The 26,651-nt window shown below is 39.4% G+C and overlaps 1 protein-coding gene across 3 annotated transcripts; it reads right to left on the minus strand.

Moving 5' to 3' along the window:
• Nucleotides 1-1,240: 1,240 nt before the first annotated feature.
• LOC107983458 (vomeronasal type-2 receptor 26-like) lies at nt 1,241-26,165 on the minus strand. 3 transcript variants are annotated; one of them, XM_062966941.1, is made up of 9 exons: nt 25,167-26,165; nt 22,544-22,835; nt 20,571-21,401; nt 19,283-19,510; nt 18,982-19,108; nt 12,539-12,694; nt 8,043-8,141; nt 5,852-5,950; nt 1,241-1,901 (listed from the first exon to the last, which is right to left on the minus strand). In XM_062966941.1, exons 1-9 carry the CDS (start codon nt 25,364-25,366, stop codon nt 1,381-1,383), a joined length of 2,553 nt encoding a protein of 850 aa, XP_062823011.1. In that variant the 5' UTR covers nt 25,367-26,165; the 3' UTR covers nt 1,241-1,380. The 3 variants fall into 3 exon arrangements, with proteins under 3 accessions (XP_062823011.1, XP_062823012.1, XP_062823010.1); XM_062966942.1 differs by lacking the exons at nt 1,241-1,901; nt 5,852-5,950; nt 8,043-8,141; nt 12,539-12,694 and adding an exon at nt 16,761-18,094 and having other exon boundaries at nt 22,544-22,712; XM_062966940.1 differs by lacking the exons at nt 1,241-1,901; nt 5,852-5,950; nt 8,043-8,141; nt 12,539-12,694 and adding an exon at nt 16,761-18,094.
• Nucleotides 26,166-26,651: the final 486 nt, after the last annotated feature.

Below are 26,651 nucleotides of genomic sequence, written 5' to 3' on the forward strand. Positions count from 1 at the left end.
CTCAAATGGTGGTGGGCAAATTCCCCAAATTCCTGGCCCTTCAGTACAAAAGACATGCAATCAGAATTCCCCTCCTTTTACAAGGCTAGAAATACAGCTTAATGGTGTAACGTTAGAAACTGTGGACCATTTCCACTTCCTTGGCAGCCACCTCTCCACAGAAGTCAACATTGACACTGAAATACATCACCGTCTGAGCACTGCGAGTGTAGCATTTTTCCAAATGAAGCATGAAAGGCACTGCAGACTAACTCAACCAGAGAAATCAGCCATAGCAGAGCACCTGATGAACCAACCTGGACACAGCATATTATTTGAGAACACAGAAATGCTGGACCACTCCAACAACTATCATGTCAGACTACACAGAGAAGCCATTGAAATTCACAAGCATGTGGATAACTTCAACGGAAAGGAGGAAACCATGAAAATGAACAAAATCTGACTACCAGTGTTAAACAAACTCAAAAATCAGAACAGTAAATAAAAACAACACTCTGAAAACAGAGGAGTTCCAGACAGGGGCAGCTAATGACTCTGAACAAAGGATGCCCCCAAGAAGGAGATGAACCTTTCCAATGCCAATTAAAATGATTAACTGCAACATTCATGCTGGCTTTCAACTGACAAACAGTTCTTCTCACACCTTGGACTCTCCACAGATATATATTAACCTTCCTTGCTTAGTTGCTCCATGCCTCACAATCTCTGAGGATGCCTGCCATAGATGTGGGCGAAACGTCAGGAGAGAATACTTCTGGAACATGGCCATACAGCCTGGAATACATACAACAACCCTGAAGCAAAGAGTGTTTGAGGATTGGGACATCTGTAGGTATATCAAGGTGTTTATTTATAAAGCTATTGTCCTCCCAACCCTGTTTTAGACGTGGACTGTCTACAGACATCACACTCAACTCCTACAGTGATTCCCTCAGTGTTGTCTCCGAAAAATCCTGCAAATCTCCTGCAAACAGGTAGGCAAATGTCAGCGTGCTGGAAGAAGCAAAGACCACCAGCAGTGAAGCAATGCTCCTATGCCATCAACAACTTTGCTGGACTGGCCACGTTGTCTGAATGCCCGATCATAGTCTTCCAAAGCACTTACTATACTCCCAACTCAAGAACGGAAAACATAATATTGACAAACAAATCAAACAAATTACATCAGGACAAACCATATTAAACAATATAAAAGCAACCTAATTCTAAACTTAACAGATAAAGTAGACGACCGTAAGAACTTAAATAACCATTTAATGGAAAGTTGACTTGTTGAAGGCTTTCATGGCCGGAATCAACCAAATGGACAGTTGTCAATTAACAAAAAAAGAAAAGTTAGATTATAAATCTCAGAAGCTCACAAGATATCCCATTGTTTCAAGGATGGAGCGTGAGCTTCGCATTTGACTTGTCGACCAAGAAGAATGCATAGATCTCTTCTTTAAATGTTGTTTGGGGGAAAGTGAAGATCTCAGCATCTGTATCACCATCAAAAAATGCTACTTGCCCTTCTGAATAGTCCAGGAGAACCTGGATTCTAGTGAGACGTTTGTGCAAGGTCAAAATTGTCCTCTTAGGATCAGTGATTGACTCATACTGCCCACCAATACGCTGGACAGCCCAATATCCTGCTTGAGGAGCAAAATAAATGCTCCCTTTTCTATTGACGGATTTATCAGCCACCCCCACAGCCCACCAATGCCCATCTTGTACCACCTCAACCTCCCAACAGATTTTCCCAGAAGTGAAGCTTTCCTGGCTTAGCACACTGGGTAAAACGTCATATCGTATTTTAGTGCTGGTCACATTCTGTGCCATATTTCTCCATTCCACACTCTTCAGATCCTCTGACACGAAAAGTTGTGGATGGGCAGTGTTTGGGTCCAGGGTCAGATTTGCTGCAACAAAGAGAGAAAGTGAGGACAAGCATCAGTATCTATTGCATAGCCTTCCTAATTTTTCTTAGAGATAAAAGTGAATTTACACCAGGCATGGGCAAACTTGGGCCCTGCAGGTGTTTTGGACATTAACTCCCACAATTCCTAACAGCCAATAGGCTGTTAGGAATTGTGGAAGTTGAAGTCCAAAACACCTGCAGGGCCCAAGTTTGCCCATGCCTGATCTACAATATGAAATTAATGCAGTTTGACACCACTTTAGTTTCTGATGATGCATCTACACTGTAAAATCAATGTAGTTTGATACCACTTTATTTGCCATGGCTCAATGCTGTGGAATCATGGGAGTTGTAGTTTTATGTGGTCTTATTTGCCAAAGAATCTTCATGTCCACCAAACTACAACGTTCATGATTCCATGGGATTGAGCCATTGCAAGTAAAGTGGTATCAAACTGCATTGATTTCACAGTTTAGATGCACCTTCAGAAAATATTGATATCATTGCCATTATACAATAACAATAATAATGCACTTTATTTCACTTTATCTCCCCGGAGGGACTCGGAGACGATTTTAGTATATACATCTAAGGGAAACATTCAGTGCCTTTTTCACAGTGAACAACGACATACAACACACAGACAAAGCTGAAGTCCTTCCCTTTTTCATCTCTGGTGTCTAGAGGCCATGTTCAACTCCAACCATGGGGAGGTGCTCTTGTTCCATTTTTCCATGCCAAGGAGCCTGATTGTCCATAGACCTCTTTGCCGGCATGTCTGCATATCTGCATGGGGTGCCCTCTTACCTTCCTGTTGAGGTGGTACCTATTGATCTACTCGCATTGCATGTTTTCAAACTGCTAGGTTGGCAGAAGCTAAGGCTGACAGCAGACACTCACCCTGACATGCAGCTTCAAATTGCCAGACCTCGGTTAGCAGATTTCCTGCAGCTAGAGGTTTAATGCGTTATGCGTTATTTATGTTTATACTTAATCTTCTGGAGTTTTGTAATACTGATTTGCTGATTTTCTGGAGAAAAGAGTACCAGAATCCACTAATCAAATCACAGGTGATATTTTAAAAAACCCCTTGAGGTGCCTTCAATTCATTTTCTGACTTACAATCAGAAGAGCAGAGCAGAAGAAGGAGTTAGATGTCGGTTTTTCACCTTTTTATGTGACCCTCCCTCCTTTCTCTTTCCTCCCTTGATTCTCTCCATTCTCGGCACTGAGATGGAGGAAAGAAGGCTGGGGATTTTGAGGACCCCCCAACCCCTCCTGGTGGTATTGTTTCTTATCTGTTTACCACCCTGCTCACTTACAGGACTCATTCCAGCTCCGTGTCCCACTTACGGGAAACAGAAGAACTGATAATTCGGTCTTATTCAACACCGGCACCAATCCTTGTGGTTGTGCAGCAACATAACTGGAGATAGACCAATGCATATCTACCTATTGAAAAGGGGGGAATAGCCTTCACAAAGTTATTTGATCTTTATTCCAAAGAGATACAGGCCTGACGTAGCATCAGAGAGCTGTGGTAAACCTGCTTCCCAAAAGATTTTACACATCTTGAACCACAGAAGCCAAAGTATGCTATTATGTCAGACTGATTAACACACACATCTTCTTGTTTGCAGAAGGTTAGGAAACCAATATAGTTACTTGGGTGTGTGGGTAGTGCTTGTAGAGGAAAGTCTGACCGCATGGTGGGGTTTTTCTTCATTCGGAGGGGGCTTGCCATTGCTTTCCTTAGAGAGTAGAATGTGTGACTTGTCCAGGGTCATCCAGTGGATTTCCACATCTGAGTGGTTTCCACTGTCCTAGGGCCCTCCCACAAAGCCATATAACCCAGAATATCAAGGCAGAAAATACCAATATCTGCTTTGAACTGGGTCATCTTCCCTTCCACACAGCTGAATAAAGTAAAGGATTTCCCCTGACATTAAGTCCAGTCATGTCCAACTCTGGAGGTTGGTGCTCATCTCCTTTTCTAAGTCAAAGAGCCGGCATTGTCCATAGACACCTCCAAGGTCATGTGGTCAGCATGACTGCAGAATAAAATCCCACGTTGAATTGGAATATGTGGCAGTGTGGACTCAGATATCCCAGTTCAAAGCAGATATTCTGGGATTTTCTGCCTTGATATTCTGGGTTATATGGCTGTGTGGAAGGACCCTGGGTCCACATGGCCATATATTCAAGTTCAAAACAGAAAATGTGGGATTTTATTCAGCTGTGTGGAAAGGGTCCTGGTCCAATACTCAAACCACCACACCCTACTCCCTCAATGAGATTACATTTCATAGAATCGTAGAGTTGGGAGAGACCTCACGGGCCATCCAGTCCAACCCCCTGCCAAGAAGCAGGAAAATGACATTCAAAGCACCTCTAATTTCATCTCCCAGGATTCTTGATCTGTGGCTAAACTGGCTGGAATTTCTGAGAGTTAAAATCCAAACACCTGGAGAACCAAAGTTTGGGAATCACTGGGTTAGAAGAATCCTCTGCAAATAAGTATTTTTTTTAAAAGTCAGACTTGTAGCATTTGTTGGAATCACTGGCTGCATAGGGACACTGATGAAGAAACACAACCTACAAACTATCCACAGACCTACTAAGAAAATCCAACAAATGCTACATTCAGCAAAGGACAAGAGGGATCCTCTTCACCTCTGCAGGAGTTTACTGTATACAATGCAGTTGTGGACAAGCCTACAGAGGGACCACCAAATGCAGCATTGTCCAAGGAACATGAAAGGCACTGCAGAATAGCTCAACCAGAGAAGTCAGCCATAGCAGAGCACTTGGTGAACCAACCTGGACATAGCATATTATTGGAGAACACAGAAATGCTGGACCACTCTGATAACCACCATGTCAGACTACAGAGAGAAGCCACAAGCATATGGACAGTTTCAACAGAAAGGATGAAAATGAACAAAATCTGGCTACCAGAAATAAAAAAACTCTAAAATCAGGACAGTAAATAAAGAACAACACTAAAAAACAGGGGAATTCCAGACAGGAAACAATCAGGGCCAGCTTACACCTCCTAACAAAGGATTCCCCCAGGCAGGAAGCAGCTAGACTTTGAAGCTGCAAAGCCATTCAATGCTAATCAAGGTGGCCAATTGCATCATTCACACTTGCCTCAGGCAGACAAGAGTTCTTTCTCCCACCCTGGACATTCCACAGATAATATAAACCCCATTTTCCAACAGACCTCACAACCTCTGAGGATGCCTGCCATAGATGTGGGAGAACCATCAGGACAGAATGCTTCTGGAACATGGCTATACAGCCCGGAAAACACACAACAACCCAGGGGATTGCTCTTTTTTATAGACTGAAGCTCTTTCATTTTCATCCCATAAAACATGTCTATAGCACCATACCGCTGTGGTAAACCTACTTGCCAAAGGATTTTACTCACTTTGAGCACAAAAGCCAAATTATGCTATCAAAAGGCTCACAAACAAACATATTTTCCTGTTTGCAGAAGGTCAGAAAATCATTGTGGTTATTTGGATGTGAGAGCACTACCCACAGAGGAGAGCCCATGAGGAACCAAAACCCTCCAACATCTGCATTGGAATTGAATGAGGGGAACTAAGAGAAAAGGTCACATGAAAGGCTGGCTGCTTATCCTTACAGTGTTCAATGTCACATTGTATAAAAAGTGGGTGGTTGGAATAAAAAAACTCAGATGGAAAGACCCAACATTGCATTTGCTGGCTTAAATCTAATAGTTTGTCTTAGAAAGGCACCATCCTACCAAGATGGGAGTCACCAGTTGCCACTTAAGAACCATTGGATTAGATATGATTAAAGCAATCTAGTTCATTGCAACAGTTGTATTCTGAGCAACAGTTCATTTCAACAGTTGTATTCTAAAACTATGGATTTCAGTCCAGTATAATGTTTAGTGACAATAAAAGCTAGAGTTACCTGTTGTGTAATTTTTAGCTGATCTACAAGGAATACATTTTTGCATGCAAGCCTGGATCTCTTTTGGTGCTTTGTTCTCCACAGGATGGACCTGGGAAGCTGAGAAAATAGCATGACATTAGGACAGGTAGCCACCCAGTCTACATACATTGAGAAATCTTTCCTCACCAACATTAAGCCTTGATATGGATAGGGTTGGTCCATGTGCTTCAGTTTCTATAGACTGCAGCCTTTCTCTTTAGATGGATGAAAAGATATCCTGAGTTAGTTGACTGATGCACACACATATTTGCTTCATATATCTCATAGGAGATTCTTGGCACTATTGTTCACAAAGTTAAAGTTTCCAAGGTCTATATTAATAATGTAAATAATATTTGCAAATTGTCTCAGCCTAGATGAGAAAGGATCCTTTAACTAGTTAAAACATCATTCTGGGGGGAAAAGAAATCAAGTTCTGCAACACTTTGTACCCCTGCATAAGAACTAAAATACTAGTCTTCCTCTGTTTTTTTCTTCAAACTTTTTTGGAATGAGGAATTTAAAAAGCATTGTGTATTTTGCATAAAATACAATAGATTTTATTTTTTTAAATAAAAAACTCTCACACAACCTTATTTACAGTTTTAGACAAAATGTGCAATGTAACAGAGATGTTTGTAATTTCACCCAGTCCAAAGAAAACTTTTGAAAGTTTTTATCTATATCAAGAATGCAATCAGTAATTCACATATCTTTTCTCTCATTCAATCTCTTTTTATTAAAAAATCAGCTACATTCCTCCTCCATTTGTATAATGTTTTTGAAACTGTGAGGCTTCAGGATCTGTCTTGTCTCTCCATAGATAGCATCCAACTAGTGGTATACAGAGACATAAGTACACCTTATGGCTTTTTATGACATTATTTGGTTATTGTGGTGCAACTCTTGGTTCTGGTATAAGTACACTGGTTCACTTTTAGACAAGGCTTAAAGTGTATAGTATTTAGGCCATCATCATCATCATCATCATCATCATCATCATCATCATCTCTGAGTCCCACCCATGGGAGAAAGGCAGGATAGAAATTAATAAAGAATAACTACAGTAGAGTCTCACTTATCCAAGCCTCGCTTATCCAACGTTCTGGATTATCCAACGCATTTTTGTAATCAATGTTTTAAATACATTGTGATATTTTGGTGCTAAATTTGTAAGTACAGTAATTACTACATAGCATTACTGCATATTGAACTACTTTTTCTGTCAAATTTGTTGTATAACATGATGTTCTGGTGCTTAATTTGTAAAATCATAACCTAATTTGATGTTTAATAGGCTTTTCCTTAATCTCTCCTTATTATCCAGCATATTTGCTTATCCAACGTTCTGCCGGCCCGTTTACGTTGGATAAGCGAGACTTTACTGTATTATGATTATGATTATAATTATAATTATGATTATAATTTGTATCCCGCTTTTCTCCCTAAACAGGACCCAAAGCAGCTCCCAACATCATATAAAAGCAATACAAGACAACATACATATGTAAAACAATAATTCATAAAACAAGTTTACATAAGAAATAAACATATTTAAAAACATCTATCAAATACAGTTATTGCAGGAAATTCAAATAGGCAGATGATAAACTTAGCACGACTCAATAAAAGTTAGCCTTCCTGTCATTACAGCTAAGTGTTTTCATTAAAGGCTTGGACGAACAGGAAGGTCTTTAGCTGCTTTTTAAAAGATGTCAGGGAGGGGGCTGTTTTAAGGTATCCCTTTTAGTCAGTTATAGACAAAAATGAAATTGCTACTAGCCCTCTAGAAATGACTTCCCTGTGTTGTCGAATACTTTCATGGCCAGAATCATAGGGTTGTTGTATGTTTTCCGGGCTGTATGGCCATGTCCCAGAAGTATTCTCTCCTGACATTTTGCCCACATCTATGGCAGGCATCCTCAGAGGTTGCCTCTGAGGATGCCTGCCATAGATGTGGGTGAAACGTCAGGAGAGAATACTTCTGGAACATGGCCATACAGCCTGGAAAACATACAACAACCCAATGACTACCCTGTTTTTTGGTATACTAACATCTCCCTGGCTGCAAGCTCATACTCAGCTGGATTGCAACATGGAGTAGTGGGCTGCCACTTTCTTTAATGCAACTTACTAGTTTCAGATTAGATGGTGAACATGAATAACCTACCTGAAAGAACCATGAAGACCACAATGCACTTCAGAGCAATGCTTGCCGTGAACGACATTCCAATAACAATTCTGAGCCACATAGGAGATGAAGGAGGACCTGGGAGAAAATGATACTTAAGAAATTCAAAATCTATGACATTGGAGCCAGTATGGTATACTGATTTGAGTACTGAAAAAAGATTCCAAGGAATTTGATTGCATAGATCACAGATTCATTAAATCAAGGAGCTGAAAAGGAGCACTTAGCTATTCAATCCAATGACTCCTTCAGCTGTGAAATAAGAAGGGAAAACAGAAACTCATGTTCTGTTGACTATTTGGCCACTGGCAGAACTCGATCATCTGTAGTGTCCTTCCAATCTGGTGTCCTCCACATGAGTTGAACTACGAAGCCCATCTTCCAATGGCTATGCTGACTCAAGTGAAGGCATCAGGATATGTAAGACTAATATATCAGCTTTTCACTGCATGTACTTTTACAAGAGATAGAAACATGGCATCCTGTTTTCCAGGAGTGTTTGGAAAGAGAAGAACCCAATGCAGGATATTAGTTCAGTACCTTTGAGCTGAGGAGGAGGAGGATCAGGAGGCAATACTCTGTTTGGAAGTCCTGTTTTGTATATATTTTCATTATCCATGTTCAACAACTTCTTTTCAATAAAATGCCTTCCAAAACAGGAACGGATGGTTCCTTAAAGCTGGAGGAACCGACAGGGGAAGTGCTGATGTAAACATGTAATTTTACTAGGCTAGCCATCCTGTGCTGTAACCTCCTAAAACTTCCTGTATTAAAGTTGGCCATTGAAGCCATAGATTTCAGGATGGACGCATCTCCTTTCAGAGTGAAACTACTGCCTCAGGCAGGGAACGGTACTGTCATGAAAGGGTAATAATTGTTAGATAATTATTTTGGTTACTATTGTATTTTAGAAAAAATACAATAGTAACCAAAATAATTATCTAACAATTATTACCCTTTCATGACAGTAGCGTTTCTATATCAGAGTATCTTGGTTGGCTATGTGTACCACACTATGTACACATTGATGAATAGAACAGGGAGCAAAATGTCTTGGGCAGTCTTTGGGTAGATAAAACTTTGGCAACCAACTGTGAAACATTTTCCTCATTCATTTGGCACAATTCTAATGATTTTTTTTCAGCGACAGCAAAAATGCCCCTGTTCATCTTGGCTTTCTGGTAGTATGTAGGACCATGTTACTTTGACCTCTGTGTTTTCCTATTTTGCAATTGCCTTGGTGACACTTTTATTACTCTTACTGTCTTGATGTATAGGAGTGCTGTTTATTACTTTAAGCATTGGTGGTCCTGTAATGAGATTTGGTTAGGAGGGCAGTCCTATACTACTAAGGGCTGCCCTTCCAGAGAAACATAGTATCTTGCAGTATACAACAAGAGATACACTCCCTCTGAGACACCTTCATATTCAGGGTCCCTACACCAAGTATTAAGTGAGGATTTTGGTTTATAAAGTTGACATCATGTACGTTCTGCATTTTAACCATAATAATAAGTATCCCTATTTTTGAGTAGAATAATGAAAGGCGAAAATGTAGCCCATCCAGAGCACTTGACTTCATCTTCTGTATCTAGCCTTTTAAAATGCCTGGGTGAGAGGATGAAGTTAATAGCAATGACTCTTGAGAATTTTCTCTTGAAATAATATTGAGGGGGTGGGTTGATTCTTTTTTTAGGTTCTTGGGGAATGGACTAAGCTTTTACTTTCCATTGCTCTTCTTAGAGAAGGGGATTCATATAGAAAGGCCCTAAAAACTAATACATTTATTTTGAAATGAATTTGTTGGTTTTGAAAAAAGCCACAGAGCTTTTTTGTGTTGCCGTTATGTTGGTATTGGGTTAGGCCAGGCATGGGCAAACTTGTGGGCTGTTAGGAATTGTGGGAGTTGAAGTCCAAAACACCTGGAGGGACGAAGTTTGCCCATGCCTGGGTTAGATCAAAGGCTTATCTTTCCCAGCATATTGTTTATTTAATGATCCACCGAATGCCAATGGGATCCCAAAAGCAAGACACAAAGTCAACAGCAATTATCAATGAAACCTACATGCATAATGACTGAATTCCTGAGCTAGGGCAATTCATTTTTGAACTGTAATTCCCAGAATCACACAACCAGGAAGTAGTATCAAAAAAGTAACGTTTCCCTGAAATTCACAGGGACTTCTTGTTTTTAAGTATTTTAAATTGTTTTAATGGGTTTAATGTTGTTAACTGTTTATTTTAAGTACTGTCAATATTTAACCCTATTTTATTGCTTGTATAGGTTAGGTTTTAATTCACATATTGTTAGCAACTTTGAGCATCCTTTCACAGAGAAAAGTAATAAAAAATAAAGTCAAGTGGCAACCTGAAGGCAGATCCACAGTGATGACTGCATTGAAGTGGGAGTGGCTCCACTTCCTTTAATTCTACAAAGTGTATCAGAATGATACTGTCAGATTGGGTCCAGTTTTTTTTTCTTCATGTCAAGAGCGGGGGGGGGGGGGGGGTCCAGTGTAATAACAGAACATTTGTGTTCTCTTTTTCTGTGATTCACTGCCTACAGATGGCAGCATACCATCATCTTTCTATTCTAAACCAATTTTACATAGGCTGTCTGTCTAATCGTTTAGATTTCTCAATGAAATAACATTCCTTTAAACAAAAACACTGACTCTTGTGATGAGGACAGGTGATGCAGGCGGCGGGAGTTCAACCTCTGTTTCCTACATCAAATCTTTAGTGTAAGTCCATGCCCATCTCCTAATGCTTTTAATTTCTATTAGCTATGGAAGGGAAATAAAACAAGCATTCTTATCACACAGTCTTTTCTACATTTCACTGGGATTACTGGGCATAGATATGTGGGGAGATTCTGCCCAGGTCTCCTTGCGCCATGTAGAGAAGCTGAAACTCTGTGATTCTATTTCAACCTTTCCATAGACCTAGGCAGATGATCTATGTGAATAACTATTTCATAGTGGGCTATTTAATATGGTGAGATAGGAGGATGAGAAGATGTGTCTGGTGTACATAGAAATGCTAGCAGTAGGACCAAAATATACAGGCCTAACACTAATTTGAGCTTCTTATGTTCTTCACAATGAATTAGTGTAGCATCAAAAGGATCATCTTAGGCAATGATTTGTTCATAATAATAATAATAATAATAATAATAATAATAATAATAATACATAATAATGAATAATAATAATCATAATAATGATTCATTGGAACTTATGCCTCAAGTACCACCTCCCAGCAGCAAAGAACTGGTGGGACCACAAACCTGTAAAAGTATTGGAAAATGAGCACGCAAAGATACTGTGGGACTTCCGAATCCAGACTGACAAAGTTCTGGAACACAACACACCAGACATCACAGTTGTGGAAAAGAAAAAGGTTTGGATCATTGATGTCGCCATTCCAGGTGACAGTCGCATTGACGAAATACAACAGGAAAAACTCAGCTGCTATCAGGACCTCAAGATTGAAATTCAAAGACTCTGGCAGAAACCAGTACTGGGTGCTGTGCGAAAAGATCTCAGCCAGCATTTGGAAACAATAGACATTGACAAAATTACGATCTGTCAACTGCAAAAGGCCACCCTACTGCACGCATCATCCGAAAATACATCATACAGTCCTAGACACTTGGGAAGTGTTCGACTTGTGATTTTGTGAAACAAAATCCAGCATATCTATCTTGTTTGCTGTGTCATACAATAAAATAATAATACTTTATTCCATGGCAGCAATGATGTTGTTACTTCATGTACAAATAATATCAGACTACAAAGGAACACATTAGAATTGTGTTGGCATGGGGTAATGCTGGGCATGGGGAAATTGAATCTGAGAGACGGGGTGAGCTCTTGTCTGTCAACTCTAGCTTAAAGGGATTAAAAAAAACTAGGCTGGTCACAGATCATACAGATCAGAGAAAGATAAGTCAATTGTCTGGCCCAACGTGACTTTTCCCCATTTTTTTAAAAAATGATTAATTCCCATTCATTTCAACCTCACTGCAGGTTATCATGATGCTGATGCTCGAATAAAGCAACAATCCCTAAGATGCAAAGACACCATGCTGACTTCATGTATCTCTCTCACTCACTGCCCTATCTCCCCAAAGGGACTCATACACAGAGGCCTGCAATGCAAGCCATTTTCTGCATTCCATATTGTTCTTGAGGGAAAGAAAAACAAGGATTGTTACAAGCTAAGCTCTTATTAGATCAGGAGTGGGAACTGTGTGACCTTCCAGATGTTGGCCATCAACCTCCAGCTTTCCTCACTGGTCATGCTGGTAACAGCTGCTAGGAATATACAGTATAGCAACATCAGGAGAGCCCAGCATTCTCACCCCTATTCTAACTCACATTTGTGATGCATTTTTAAAAAAAGGGTCTTTTATATTACTTCATTTGCCAAGCTTGTAGGGCTGGGAGAGAGAGAAAGATTCAGATCCATACCTTTGTCTCCAGTAGAAACTGTTGTTGTATATGAATCTCTTCCTCTTGCATCTATAGCCTTCTGGCCCTCTTCATTCTCTATCTTCCCGAGCTCTTTATTACTTCTGGTGCAAGTAAGAGAGACTTTGGAAAAGGAAGTAACAGCTCCTTGAATTCCTTAAAATAGAAATTCAGGTGCAATTATGTAAATGACCTTGTAAAACTACCCTGCTGATTGACAAACTCAGTTTCTCTGTGCAAGATTATTTCACATATAATATTTGTAGCAGATAGTCAGTGCCCTTTGGGCCAAATGTCACAGACGATGACCTCTGGTTAGTTGATGAGGGAAATTTGGAGACTCATTTTGGTTTAGAAATCTCTCTCACCCTTGTTTTCTGACACACAAGCAATCATATTTATTTCAAAATTACTTCCAGCATAATGCTTACGTTCTATCCTTTCCCCAAGGTTCCAGAACAGCCCTAAACTTTAGGGCAGTGTGAATAAATAGTTGGGCAGTTTTATGGCCTTCCCTCTTTCCCTGGTCTCTAGAGCTTGGTGTATCAGGAGGATAACATTTATCTTTGTTGTTTTGTTGCCATCGTGGAGTTCATTACCTTTGCCGACATATCTACTAATCTGTAATTGCTTTATATTTTATGGTCACTACGTAGTATGGATCATGACACAGATGGTAATGCCCACTTAACTTTTCAGGCATAATTTGCATGGAAAATAGGAGATCTATTCTGTTGGCCATTGGGCCACCAGTGAATGACATGTCCACCAATTTTGGGGAATTGGGCCAGGAGAGATTTATTTGTTAAGTATACAGAATAGATGAGCCCCTGGTGGCGCAGTGGATTAAACCAAAAGGTCAATGGTTCAAATCTGGGGAGCGGAGTAAGCTCCTGCTGTCAGCTCCAGCTTCTGCCAACCTAGCAGTTCAAAAACATGCAAATGCGAGTAGATCAATAGGTACCACTCCAGTGGGAAGGTAACGCTCCATGCAGTCGTGCAGCCACATGAACTTGGAGGTGTCTACGGACAACGCCGGCTCTTCAGTTTAGAAATGGAGATGAGCACCCACCCCCAGAGTCAGGCATGACTAGACTTAATGTCAGGGAAAAACTGTTACCTCTTATACAAAATAGATTCTGGTTGTTTTATTTAACCATTTTTAAAAATTATATTCATTGATTTTGGAAGCAAAGGAGGGACAGCCTGGCCAGTACTTTCAAGGGAGGCAACCAATAAAGACTTTGGGCCCTTCCAGACAGGCCCTATATCCCAGGATATAATCCCAATTTTTCTGCTTTAAATTGAATTATATGAGTGCACACTGCCAGATAATCTGGAATAAACAGAAAACAAGGGATCTGATCCTGGGATATGGGGCCTGTCTGGAAGGGCCTTAGGTGATATTGCCTATATTTCAAAGGAAATTACCTCTAAGTATTCCTTGCCTAAAGAAACCCTATGGAATTCATATGATCATTACAATTCAAGAAGAGACTTGAAGGCACTAACACAATTTTGGTTTTGATGTTAGGAAGGGTTTGATTTCATTTTAATATTAAATTTTTGGATGCTTCCACCATGTTGTTTGTCCATAAATGTGTACACCACCTTCAGGCTCTGGGGAAAGGGAGGGTGAAGAGAAGAACAGCAAATACTGACAGCATGAACTGTTGCTCAAGGATAATGGGAGCCGTTTCTCAAAAACATCTGAAGGGCAGAAAGTTGCCTCACTGTGCCTATTATGAATGAGGGCTGGTCGGAAGAAGTGCTTGGATTCCTTGATGCAATTTTTGGGAAGACTCAAATATACAGGTAAAGCTCAGCTGCCTTCTGGGAATTTATGTGTCTTTTCAAAACCAGCCAAACAGGTGTAAGCATGCGATGGGTTGCATTGATACTTTCTTCTCCCCCCCCCCCATTACATTTTTATTATGCATGTTTTTTTAAAAATCACACAAAGAAAAAAGGAGATCAGAAAAGGAGATGAGGGTTGTGGAGCTCAGATCGTTGTTGTTGTTGTTGTTGTTGTTGTTGTTGGTGTTGTTGTTATCCTTATTTATATCCCACCTTTCTCCCCATAGGGATTCAAGACGGCTAACATTTATCCACACTAAACAGTTTAAAAAGAGCAATACAAAAGTTAAAAACAATTAAATAATAACAGTGTGTTAAAATAGAATTAAAATACAGCAAATACATTAAATACATTAAAATGGCCTTTAAAATTTATATCCCCTCTCATGCTCTGAAAAGGCCCTCTCCCGTGTTCCCACCAAGCATGCTTGAGCAGGTGGTGGGACTGAGGGAAGGCCCTCCCCAGTAGATCATAGATGTCTCCCAGGTTCATAGAAAGAGATGCAGTCCCTCAGATAACCTGTACCGGAGCCATGTAGGACTTTGTAGGTCAAAACCAGCAGTTTGACTATGTGCTTAGAAATGTGTTGCCAGACAGTGGAGCTGTCGCAACAGAGGAGTTGAATGCTCCCTGTAGTTAGCTCCATTTAGCAGTTTGGCTGCTGTTCTTTGGACCAACTAAAATTTCTGAGCACTTTTCAAAAGCAGCCCCATGTAGAGTGCATTACAGTAGTCCAACCGATATGTAATCGAGGCATGTACTACCATGGCCAGATCTGACTTCTCCAGGAATGGGTGCAGTTGGCACAGTAGTTTTAACTGTGTAAAAAGTTCTCCTAGTCACAGCCAATAGGTTTAGAGCTGAGTCCAAGAGTAATCCCACACTCTGAGCCTGCATTTTCAGGGAGAGTATAACTCCATCTAACACAGGCTGACTCCCTATTCCCAGATCTGTCTTATGACTAACTAGGGACACCTCTGTCTTGTCTGGTTTAAGCTTCAATTTGTTTGCCCTCATCCAGTCCATTACAGCTGCCAGTCACCAGTTTAGCACGGGAACCGCTTCCTTGGAATTAGGTGAAAAGGAATGATAGAGTTGGGTGTCATCTGCGTATAGGTGGCATCGCACTCCAAAACTCTGGATGACCTCTCCCAGCGGTTTCATGTATATGTGGAAGAGCATGGGGGACAGCACAGAGCCCTGAGGGACCCCACAGGCCAATGGCCAAGGAGTCGAACAGAAGTCCCCCAGCACTACCTTCTGGGAATGTCCCCCCAGGAATGAATGGAGACATGTTCCTAGTAGGCTAGGACTATATAAATGTATACCATATACTTTCTTAATATGATTTCCTGGTAAGGAACTGAATTCAAATGGAGATGTTCTTGGCAGAAAACCAGGGTTGAGAATGGGATCCAGACAGGGATTTTATATTTTCATGTTGGCTTTTGCCAACCTGGGAATTCCAAGGTAGAAGAAATCTTTCATTGCTTTGTGTGTGTACCAATCAGCAATTAAATTTGCAAGAATAGGATTGGTTTTTGAAATGCTTAAGTTATTAGATTTTCCCATGTGGTAATCACTACTAAGATATAGTTGACTCATATAAATTATTATGATTCCATTTTGGAAATTCAACATTTGGACATCTAATAGTCACTTATGTTCGCGTATACTCATATATTCAAAGATTAAATTAGTTTGGAAAATGAAGGGAATGTCCCTATCTGTATAAGGAAATATAGGAATATAGGACGCAAACAGGAAATGCAGCTGCTCATTCCATAGATTTGAAATTACAAGAACACAAATTTGTAAATAAAAGCAGCAGCAAAGAGAATAAGAAATAACGGAGAATGTCCTAAATAGTTTTGGGGCTCATCCAAAAGGCGGGAAAAGTCTGTGGAGCTATTGAGAATATCATGGGCTTTACTTTTGTTTAGCTTTTACCATCATTTCCCCAGGTTTGCATCCTTCTTGAAATATCCCAAGCATCTCTCATTCCCATTCCCTTGTGTTTTAATCCTCTCCTTGTGTGTCACATCTAGACTCATGCACCATTACAGAAACTGATTTTCACCATTTCCACTGAAGCTCCAACTACATCACATGGTCAATGTAGACCTATTCAATGCAGTTTAGATGCACTGAACTGCATTACATGGTTCTACACTGACCATGTAATACTGTTTCAAACTGCATTATATGACAGTGTTGATCCAGCCTGAGTGTAGACAGAGTCTTAATTTATATTATTCAAGAGATGTAGTTGAAGTGATAACTTTAACAATATCATACTGATTAACAGTGACATACATTGCCCTGGGTTGTGGTACAGTCTCCTTCTCTGGAGGCTTTTAAACAGGCTGGATAGATACCATCTTTTGGAAATGCTTTGATTGTGGATTTCTGAATGGCAGAATGGCATTGGACTGGAGGGCCTTGATGCTCTATTCCAACTACAATCCTATCATTCAGTTTCAGCCTTCTCCACATTGTGCAAAGAGACCGGGATAGATTGTCTATGTGGCTGTATTTCACATTTGGCTACTCAATATAGTGAGATCAAGTAATAAGAAGATGGAATCTGTTGTAAACAGGGATACTGCAGATGGGATCACTACACACAATCCATTTCTAATTTGAGTTTCTTTGGTTCTCCACAATGTATGAAGATTGCATCAAAAGAGTCATCATGAGCCTGAATTGTGACCCTGGCAACAGTGGTGATGTTAAACCTTCAAATACACTATACAGATAATATCAGTGAAAGGAAGATGTGTAGAATCAGCCAAATTTATTTCTCTTTGCCATTAGTTGCTCCTTTGTATTTAAATGAGGCTTCAATACAATGATGTAACATTTGGGAAGGAAGATGAAACCCAACAACCCAGTGTTGGAAGCCAAGATGGAGAAAATCTGCACAGCTACCATGTATTTACCTTTGGTGCTCAGATAGGTGGGCACAAAGGAAATCCAAACACTACAAACAATCAGCATACTGAAGGTGATAAATTTTGCTTCATTGAACCCTCCAGGCAGCTTCCTGGCCAAGAAAGCTACAATAAAAGAAGTGGTGGTCAGAATGCCCATGAAACCAAGGGCAGAGTAGAACATGATGGCAGAGCCTTCATTGCACTGTAGGATGATTTGTCTAACATGGGAATTCATGACAAGTTCTGGGTAGGGAGGAGATGTACCCATCCAGACAATACAGATACCAAACTGAATAATGGAGCCAAAAAAGACAATGGCATTTGCAAGATTCTGCCCCATCCATTTCTGCATTCTGTGCCCTGGCTGTGTGGCCATGAATACCAGTATCACAGTGATAGTTTTTGCCAGAACAGAAGAGATAGCAATAGAGAAGATGACGCTAAAAGTGGTTTGGCGAAGAAGACAGGTCACCTTTTCTGGCTGGCCAATAAATAGAAATGAGGACAAACAGGCAAGCAGGATGGAGACAAGAAGGATATAGGTGAGGTTACGGTTGTTGGCCTTGACTATTGGAGTGTTGCGGTGTCTCAGAAAGATTACTAAAATTAAAACTGTAGCTACACACAGGAACAAGGAAAAGAAGACTAACACAATCCCCAGAACTTCTCCAAAAGACAGGAAGTCAATGATCTTGGAGATGCATTGATCTCTGTTTTTATTTGAATATTGATCTTCAGAACACTCTTGACATTGATCTGCATCTGTGAAATAACCAAATATGTAAGTTGCTCACATTGTTTCTTATATTAATATTTTGCTTACCAAAACATATTTATTCATTTACCACATTTATATCTTATTTTTCCTAATACTATGCTTCAGATTTATTTTAGTTCATAAGAAACATAGCTAGGGAATCAGCAACACAGTGGAAATAGTTACTCATTGGAAGAAATATTTATTTATTTATTTATTTATTTATTTATTTATTTATTTATTTATTTATTTATTTATTTACAGTATTTATATTCCGCCCTTCTCACCCCGAAGGGGACTCAGGGCAGATCACATTACACATATAAGGCAAACATTCAATGCCTTGACATAGAACAAAGACAGAAGACAAACGCAGGCTCCGAGCTGGCCTCGAACTCATGACCTCTTGGTCAGAGCGATTGGTCTCAGCTGGCTGCAGCTGGATGCTCACCAGCTTGCGCCACAGCCCGGGCTCAATTCATTAGAGAATGAATTGCTCTTGATCTGAAAAAAGCCATGATATATGGTAAAGCAGCCACATCTAAATTAGAGATTAGACAACTTGAAGGACCAAACTCAAAATCAATGCTTCATCAAAGTGCCCTGAAGACTTATGGGTATGAGTATAGTAACCTAACATATAACTTGATGGTAACCGTTTACAGACAGATACTCAAAGAAACAATCCAAACCATATCTAGGATTATTCCACATCCACAAGAATGAAATATTATATATTAAAGGTACATGATGAAGGAAAAATCTTCACTGAGATGTTAGATTCTAGATCTGAATTTAACAAAGCTGAGTCTCCTTCATGCTGAATGTCACAATGATTGTTGCTATCTACTTTTCATTCCTCTGTGTCTGCCATTCCTTGGGAGCCACCTACCTGGGTTGACAGAAATGGTTCCTTCCAGGCATGGGATACAAACATAGCAGCAAATTGGTTGTCCTTCAGGGACCATCTTCCTTTCGCCTGGTTGGCAGCTTGGATTACAGACAGAACGAGGTGTTACCTAAAAGACATCAAGGAATGAAATCATAATTGAGAACATCCTTTTTCTATAGAAACACATTATTTCAGCAGCAGGGATGAGGAACCATTAATGTGAATTGGAGACTTCCAGGATCATTGCTGACAGACAATTCCCACATTATACCTGTTCGTAGAATATGAATAGTTTTCCCACCTGGTCAAATGAGTTGGGCCACACAATGGCCTCTTCGTCAATGATCATCTTCACATTTGAGGAAGTCTCTCTCTGGAGTTTTCCAACTTTCACTCTTCTAGCAGACTCATTAGGAAATGTAATCAGGTTGACAAGATCATAGTCAGCCACCAGCTCTCCATCATTGTCAAAATATACTTCATCCATAGTGGTACTGTTAAAGTGGACATTTCTTAGAAAAGAATGAACCTGGGAAGAAGTGGAAGTGCCATCATTGGCAAAATGGAAAGAAGAATTAGAATCCTGTCACCAGACTTTCCCAATGCAATAAGTGTCCTTGCCACCTTTCAAAGGCATTGATGTAATAAGGCATTCCTGCTTCAAAAGCTCTCACCTCTGAAGACTATTAAGTTCAGTATTAAACATCATTTAACAGCAACACTAGATATTTTTGCTGAATCTGATTGAACCAAACCTTTGCACTATTGGAGAAATATGGGAGAATTACTAACTCCTAGTGAAGAATGCATTGTTGGATGTGCAGAAAGATAGCAGGGAACCATCTCTGTGTTGGAGTAGTTTTGATTGAATTGAAAAAAAACTTTCAATACTTAGTTTTCTCATAGCAAACCGACAATTTGTTTCACAGTATTCTTGTATCTTCACACAGCAAAATGTGAACACAGATTTGAATAGGTACACATAACTAAATTTAACAGATTTGTTAAACAGATTTAATCAAATTAAAAATGTAGCACTTAAGCAGATATAAGCAGGCAAAATATAATGGCTGAACATGGTTTAGGACTTAAGAAAGCCTCCATATGCCATGCCATAAGATTCACCTATCTAGTCCTGTTTCACATCCTTAACAAGAAAGGAAATCTTTAGATATCTCAATACAACACTAAAAATGCTATATTTTTATGATGATTTTTCACATTTGTGCTGTGCAAATTAAACCCTTGTACAAAACAAAGAATTCACCCACACTTTTCACTCCTGCATATGTGAGGTGTGGGTGGGGGGCAATAAGAAAATCTTTACATTTCTCTTCTCACATGATCCAGGGAAAGGATTCCCTTCACCATTATTACTATATGTGGGTTATTTTGACTGGGTACACCTGCCCCAAAGAGTCATCTTGGAGTCTTCATCATGAAATGCCTTTGCTCTGTCTACCACAGGCTTACTGTCTATCATACCTTGGATAGCTTATAGCTGTATTAAGGTCCTGAATGAAATCGAATGGAGGCTGAAATGCAACATCACTAGCTATAACGTCAGCTGTAATTGTTCATTTTCTTACCTGCCATGATTGTGTCATGGCTGTAAGATCCAGTATTTTTTCTTTTTTCATATTTTTGCTAGATAAGGGCATCATCATGGCATGGAAGGCATGGGCTACAACATAGACTGCATTGTAAATATTGTAGCTTTCAGCAGACATGCTTTTCTCAAGCCAAGCTTTGGAAAGAACTCCCAGATTTTCCTTCTCTCTACATCTTTTCCAGGTCTTTCTTGAAAATCTGTGGTCGGAATCATAGCAGTCAAACATATCTGACCAGACATGTTCAAAAGTATCTTTATCCTCATCCAGGAAAAGTTCTTGGGACTTTGATCTCCTATCTGTTTGGATGATGAAGGACAAGGCACCATGGAAATATTTAATATCCCAGTAAGAAAAAAAGGTGCTTAAAGTAAAGCCCCACAAGGCTGTGGAGACCCACACTTTCCCTGGAGGGTAATGTTTTTCCAGTATGGAAAGCATAACTGGCAACAAAATCATTGAATCTGAATCCCCGAAGTAAATGACTACATTGATTTTCTCTTCTAGGAGGTTTTCAAATAGGTTCAGTATTTCATTATCTAAAAGAGTAAAGCCATCAACAAATACAAGTGGGATCCTGTGAGAGAAGGCTATGCAAATACCGCTCTCGGAGAACAGTGTTTCCATGGTTCTGAGAAACTGATTTCCACCATCGGTTTTTGGGACAGCAATGCTGATCCACATCCACTTGAAATGAAGCAGCAACTTAACAATCCCCATGTACTGTGAGATTTCCTTGGGACTCATCCAGAAGGAGAAGGGGAACTGGGTTTTTTCATGTAGAATATGGTTGACAAAGCCATAAGTGAGCTACAAATGAAATAAACATATGAAGATATTGATCTTTAAACTAGTTTGTGCCAATAATCCAACCCCATTCCAAAAATTTTTTAAAAAAACAAACAATTTTGTGTAATAGACACTATTTTTACTACACTATTTTATAAAATGGAACTTGAGCATCCATGGATTATGGTATCCATGGGGGTCCTGGAATCAAACTACAGTGGATACCAAGGGCCCACTGTGTATTCTTTATTTCTTATTTGTACAACAGTATAGAGATATAATTGCAAAACCACATGATAAATATAAATATGTATTATGCTAGAAATAGAGATTGACAGTTTAAAGTTGTATCGTGATTATTTTATCTCTCTGTGTGTGTTTAGCTGGTATGGATATAAATTTTGGAGGTTGCTTTGATGCCTTTTATTTTAAAGGCATTTGCTTTTGTTACGTGATGTTAACTTATAATGTTATTGTAAAGTGTATTTATATTATTCTAGGTAAATAGGACTTTATGCAAAAACACTTGTCTGTAAAAAAAATCTGTAAAAAAAGAAACAACGCAAGAAAGAAAGAGGGCTTGATGCTTAGATAATAGCCTCAGAAAAATGAATTTAACATTCCAAAAATATGCAAAATGAAATTAATAGAATTTAGTGAAAAGTGGAGCTATAATATTCCCAAGAACCTCTATTTGTTTGATGTTGTTCTTAAAAAATAGTGGGCAACTATTTCTAATTTCATTTCACACATCTGTTATATCAATGTATATCTTCCTAGTGAGATGCACTAATATAGAAGGCTAACTCTGGGAATTCATATTTGGAGAAAAGGTGGCTTTCTTAAAGTACGCAACAATGGAAAATTCACAAGGAAAAGTGATATGTTTCATGCACTCTTCAGAACCACAGAAACTCCTTGATTCATATATCTGATTCATATTTTATTCTACACAGATGAATAAAATCCAGATTATCTACTTTGAACTTGATTATATGGCAGTGTAGACTCAGATCATCCAGTTCAAAGCAGATAATGTGGATTTTCTGCCTTGATATTCTAGATTATATGATAGTGTAGAAGGGCCACAAGGTGACTTTGAGTCCAGAGGCTCAGCATTAGATCAGACATTTGCTTGGATTGATCCTTATCACTGTCCTTACCTGAGGAACCTTATAGATCTCTAGGATGGTTGCCATTTGAAAATAGGTTTCAAAGTCCCCTCCTTGGATAACAGCCAGGAGCTTTTCTTCCTGTCCACACTTGAAATTAGGGACCATCGAATGCCCACTAGAAAGCATATCTATTGCGGCTTCGTAGACAACCCTTTTGCTGAAATAGTTTTCATAGAGATTGTAACCAAGGGTGATATTGGGTAAGAGCTCTGAATTTTTATTGATCTCACTAATTGCAAATAAGATGGCTAGGATATGCTGGTAGTTTCTCTTCATTAACCTGCATTGTAAATAAAATTCAAGATAAACCTCTTCCACAGACTCACGCATACACATACACACACACAAACTATGGCTGGGATTCTGTGCACCATTTATAAGAGCATAATTGTGACTTATGATTTTGCAACTGCTGGTGATTCGTTTTTATGGCCATAAGTGACTAAATATTCCCTCAAAAACTTACCTTTCTAGCTTGTCAGTGTCTGACAAAAATGTTCCTGAGGTGCCAGAGATAGGTTTTCTCCATACATTATGGAGTGTTCCAGGAATTGTCTCACAATGCTCTGATTTCTGTTGCCTCAGAAATATTTTTGCTAGTCTGCGTCTAGGCTGAAAGGGTAAAGTAGTTATATTGACAATGCAGGATCTTGGTCCATGTCTTGGTACTTAACTTGGTACTTTCACCTAAACTTATAAAAAATATCCCAGTGGTTTGACTACTTGGACAAACCACTATAAGAACTGTGCTTGTAAGTCTATTTTCCCATAGGCATGTAGGCACAAGAGTGTTGGACTAGTTCAGTTTTTTGGTCTGGATCCCAGCATTGGATCCTTTCACACCTTTCTGTTGTCATGTGTTCTGTACCTGAAATACATTTCTGGAGAAGCAGCATGGCAAAGGTACTGCTCCTCGTGAGCTCTCATTTGGGTACTCTCAAGGCTTGTCTATATCAGCTCCAAATTCTGAAGAGGAACCAAAGTTGCCCTGATCTTTAATGTGGAATAAATTGGGATGAAGCAATGTAGCCTTGAATTACAGTAGTGCTGCATTTTGGACAGAGTTAAAGTAGTTTGACATCACTTTAACTGCTATTTAACTGCATTGTTCTACAGTGTAGATGTACCCCGAGAACTCTGTTTTAGCTTCTGTAGCCGACTGCTATTGTTGGCCTATTAAGTTTTTTAAAAACCTTGACAGAGATGGTTTACTGTGAGATTTCCGAGCTGTATGGCCATTTCCCAAAAGCATTTTCTCCTGGAATTGTTTCGCCTGCATCTATGGCAGGCATCCTTAGAGGTTATGAGCTATGCCTCTGAGGATGCCTGCCATAGATTCAGGTGAAACATCAGGAAATAATGCTTCTGGAATGTGGCCGTACATCTTGGAAAACTCACAGCAACCCAGTGATTCTGGCCATGAAAGCCTTCGACAACACCTTGACAGAGATGTCTTACAAAAATGATATTTGTGAAGTCACAAAGTGACTTTATCCGCTGTATATCTTTTTCGTCAGTCTATAGTTTGTATGTCAAATGTAGAGACCACTGAATTAAACAATAGTATTTAGGCTTTCTACCCTGGTAATGGCATTTAAGGGCAGTTCTCTCCCTTTTTATTTTTTTTCCATGTTTTATCATTTCCCCACTTTGCTTTCAATGAGGTTAATTTAATTATATAACAGAGATTGGTTTTACTAGGATAAGTATACACACGTACTTGTCTATTAATATTGTACAAAATCTGTTTGCAACTAAAATTTAAATTTGTACAAAATTAGACAAGGACAATTATTTTGTTTTCCTTCCTGAATGCTTTCAAGGAACCTGCTGTGTATTGCATCTAGGGTAAGGGACAGAAGACCGAGGGGCTCATCAAATGCACAATCTCTGTTTTGGGATCAAGTCGAATTGCTGACTTCAATACCACAAAACCTCTAGCCCAGGCATGGACAAACTTTGGTCCTCCAGGTATTTTGGACTTCAACTCCCTCAATTCCTGGCCTCAAGCACCTTCCTTTGCCCCCTCAGCCGCTTAAGCTTAAGCCCATGCTGCTCTAGCCGAAACATTTATTTTGAATTCATATGTTTTTCTTCTTCTACAGAATGTTTTACCAACAGAAGTAATTAAGAGATATGTGTGAATTCACACTCAAAAACTAATTTGTATTCTAAAGAGAGCCTAATAATAGTCTTGTCTGCCTGTGGATTTGGGGCATATCTGCATCTTAGGGAAAAGTGTCTGTACAGTGGAAATAGTGTATGTATACTAGAAATGAACCAGATTTATTCTTCACTCAGAAACACAATTTCTTAGTACCTGAAAAAGGAAAATGGTAATGGAAAGATATAATAATAAATTCAAATGACCAGTTGTGGAAACAATATGCCTTCCAAAAATCCAAAAGATAGCCTGTTTGGAAATTATTTCATTAAAATCTTCAAATGAAACAGAATTTTTCCTTTTCCATTGCAAACAGGTTATCAGCAAGAATAGGAGTTCTAAGTCAGGAGCCTGTTGTCTTTTGAAAAGTAACTCCAAACACTGAGGAGACCGAAAAAACAGAACTGGCTGAGAAGAAGAAAAGCGTTAAGAGTAGGAAACACTTACGGTTGTAAGTCCTCCGCAGGGTTATACTGAAAGTCGTGATTTGGGAACATAGCTGTCCTCGTAGGTATAACTCCGGAAATGAGATAATCTCCTGATCTGTAATAATCATATGGTCGCCTCTGTCTTATACGTGAGAAATCTAGATTGCCTTCCATCACTACCCCAAAGGGCAAGCAAAAGTGCAGCAGTAGTGGGATCATTTGGGCAAGAGACAAAACAATTCATCAGTTTGTTGAACAGCAAAGGAATTAGGCAGAAAAAGAAGCCCAGATCCTTGGCAAGTCACATACTAGAGCTGACTGCATAGATGGGAATCCATGCCTGACTTCAACATTTTCAGACAGCCAGCTGATGGACTCTCCACAATCAAAATATTGATGTTTAGTTGTCCAGGAGCTGTACTCATATAAAACAATTCTCTTTCCCAGTTTGTGACAAGAAATTACTGTTGATCTTAAAAGTGACCCCTTGGGTAAAAAATATGCTATGAGACAGACAGAAAAAAACACAAACTGACTACAGTTATTGTGATAATTAATAGGGAAACGTAATTGTCACCTCAAAGCAGAGTATTCTCTTTGCGACTATATGCAGATGTGCAACATGGAGAAAACATGTTTGCAAAAGTTCACCCAGAGTTTCTCAGGTTTTGCTATTAGCAATTCCCTGGTATTCTGTTAGTGGCTGACAAACATGTAACTTCTACTTCTACATCCACAACTTCTGTTTTGCCTTTTTCTCTCCATCCAAAAACTTTCCACTATTCAGCAGCTGGTAACCCACATAATTGCTAACCAGACAGGAGAGAGTTTTGAGGGAGCTGAGGATGCTTCCAGACAGTGTCAAAATGTATGGTTAAATAAGTGGGTTTAAAAATCGTGGGACCTCACATCATGTCCTGATACAGACCTCTTAGTTCCAATAAATGGTCTTCCATCATCCTGTAGCACAGTTTAGAAATCTGTACGATGGATGAGGGACATCCAACAGAAGGGGGGTTTTTTTTGTTTTGTTTTTAAAAACAACTCTTTTCCAAGATGCACTGGACCTATATATGTACATTCAAATACTAAAATGTACATACAAGCAGATTTCTTATTCTCTCTTCACCCAACTGTAAATTCAAGTCATGTGTCTGGGATTCACAGTCACGAAAATATGCACATTTTTGGGCAGAATCGGGTTTTAAGCACACATTTTAAACATGTGATTTTCAGCTGTTAGCTGAAAATTAAGTATACTTTTTAGCAAAACGACATTTAGCCCCCCCCCCTTTATTTCAGTCTCTTCTGGGTTTTTAGGCATGTGGAGAATGGCCTGGAGTCATACATGAGGGTCTGGCTAATTCAAGTTTTTAGGAGAAGAAAAAGCCAGTGCACTCCCTTTTCTTCCCCCACCAAGCAGAGACTATAGCTTCTCCAAGGTTTGAATAGCCTTCTATTTCCTTCCCTGTTCCACTGATAACAATGAAATATCAGCAGGATC

Source organism: Anolis carolinensis, unplaced genomic scaffold, assembly GCF_035594765.1.
Source record: "Anolis carolinensis isolate JA03-04 unplaced genomic scaffold, rAnoCar3.1.pri scaffold_49, whole genome shotgun sequence".
Classification (NCBI taxonomy): domain Eukaryota; kingdom Metazoa; phylum Chordata; class Lepidosauria; order Squamata; family Dactyloidae; genus Anolis; species Anolis carolinensis.